Source organism: Cyprinodon variegatus, unplaced genomic scaffold (genome assembly GCF_000732505.1).
Source record: "Cyprinodon variegatus isolate N-32 unplaced genomic scaffold, C_variegatus-1.0 Scaffold105, whole genome shotgun sequence".
NCBI classification, from domain to species: domain Eukaryota; kingdom Metazoa; phylum Chordata; class Actinopteri; order Cyprinodontiformes; family Cyprinodontidae; genus Cyprinodon; species Cyprinodon variegatus.
In genome coordinates, this window is record NW_015150558.1 from 1181229 (window position 1) to 1182970 (window position 1742).

Consider the following 1742-nt stretch of genomic DNA (forward strand, 5'->3'; position numbering starts at 1 on the left):
TCATCTGACTGCTCTGATCCTCAGGGTCTCCGTTCATCAACGCCATCATCCACAAAGGCTTTGACGAACGCCACGCTTACATCGGAGGGATGTTTGGAGCAGGGATCTACTTTGCGGAGAACTCCTCTAAGAGCAATCAGTACGTCTACGGTATCGGCGGCGGCACCGGATGCCCGACGCACAAAGACCGATCCTGTTACCTGTGCCACAGGTTCTACGCTCCCTTATCTTCCTCACATTTCGTCTTCCCTCTGTTCTTGGTCTGACCTTCCTTCTCTCACCTACAGGCAAATGCTTTTCTGCCGAGTCACTCTGGGGAAGTCCTTCCTGCAGTTCAGCGCCATGAAGATGGCCCACGCCCCCCCAGGACATCACTCCGTCATCGGGCGGCCCAGCGTTAACGGCTTGGCGTATGCCGAGTACGTCATCTACAGAGGAGAGCAGGTAAACCGAAGCCTCTGGGTCAATGCTGTAAAACCTGTGCTGCAGGAAGCTGCTAACCGGCTGCCATGTTGTTTTCAGGCCTACCCGGAGTACCTCATCACCTATCAGATCCTTAAACCAGAGAGCACGGCGCCGGCTGCAGCAGGGGCGGAGCAGAAGTCCTAGTCTCCCTCACATAGACTCTACGCTTGATATCCTCTTTGCATCGCCGCTACATGAAGACCGTTCTCATCAGTCAACATTTCCAGCCTCCTTCCCCGTAGTAACCATGGTGACCTGTGCTTCGTTACCATACCCCGTATAATCTCTCACTAATCCTGCTGATGGCGTTACGTTTTTGCATCAGATGCATGTTGTTATGAAGCATGTAGGGCTGAGCGGGGAGCCAGTAAAGCATTAGGACCGATTTTTAAATGCCAACTCATAACACTACTGGAGAAGCAGCGCCGCCTCGCTGTCCTTCCTGCCGAACTGCGACTGCAAACGGGACCGTTTCAGGGAAAGGACTCGTTCCAGCGGCGAGGAGCATGAGAGGGACGTCTGCTCAGCAGTCAGTCATCATAGACGAGCATGATGGAACTCGTGCATTCACCATTACTGTTGTAGATGTCGTGATGTGCTTGTGACTCATCCAGGCAGCCTGTCAGACGGAAAGGATTTGCACTTTCTCCTAGAAATCTATTTAAGTTATTTTGAATTTAAAGTTACAAATTACCGAGGGGGGGGGGTTATTTGTACAGGTTGTGTAAATGGTTGTATTGCTGTTGATGTTTAACAGTCTCTCTGAGTTCAAATGTAAATGAAATCTGAATTTTCTGCTCATGCCTTCTTGTTTCTCCCTTTTTTTTTAAAATAAATGTCTGATTAAAGCCCGTTTTCTGCTTCAGTTGCTCACAAACCGCCGGGCTGCAGGAGCTCCTGACCTCCACAGCCTTTTACATTTTAACGTCTGAAATATGAGGCCAGCCGCACTTTTCAGCTCATACTGATGTATTAAGATAAGCTTTTTTTTTTGTTTTTGTTTTTTTTATGCCTCCATTCATGGGTCGTGCGCATTAACCACTGTGCCACAGAAGCACGCCCTGTAATCCACACTTTTAAGATTCTGGTCTGTTCTATCAATGTTAGAAATGCTGAACAACATTCGTCCATTTTACTTTCTGTGTTGGATCACTTAAAGGAAAAGTCCGCTCATCAAGTAATGATGAGTAACGATCAGGTTTTTTTTTTAATTACATTTTTGGCAATTTTTTGCCCAAATATAGTAGCCCCTCCCTCCTGCCATCTTCCAGCAGTGA

General features: G+C 47.9%; 1 protein-coding gene across 1 annotated transcript in view; it reads left to right on the forward strand.

Annotated features, from left to right (window-relative positions):
* LOC107084655 (tankyrase-1-like) overlaps positions 1-828 on the forward strand; it is a 26859-nt gene extending 26031 nt beyond the window's left edge. Inside the window, exons 25-27 of the mRNA XM_015374580.1 lie at positions 25-211; positions 288-444; positions 523-828. Coding sequence (XP_015230066.1) covers positions 25-211; positions 288-444; positions 523-609 — 431 coding nt within the window. The 3' untranslated portion in view covers positions 610-828. The remainder of the gene's footprint in view (positions 1-24; positions 212-287; positions 445-522) is intronic.
* The last annotated feature ends 914 nt before the right edge of the window (positions 829-1742 follow it).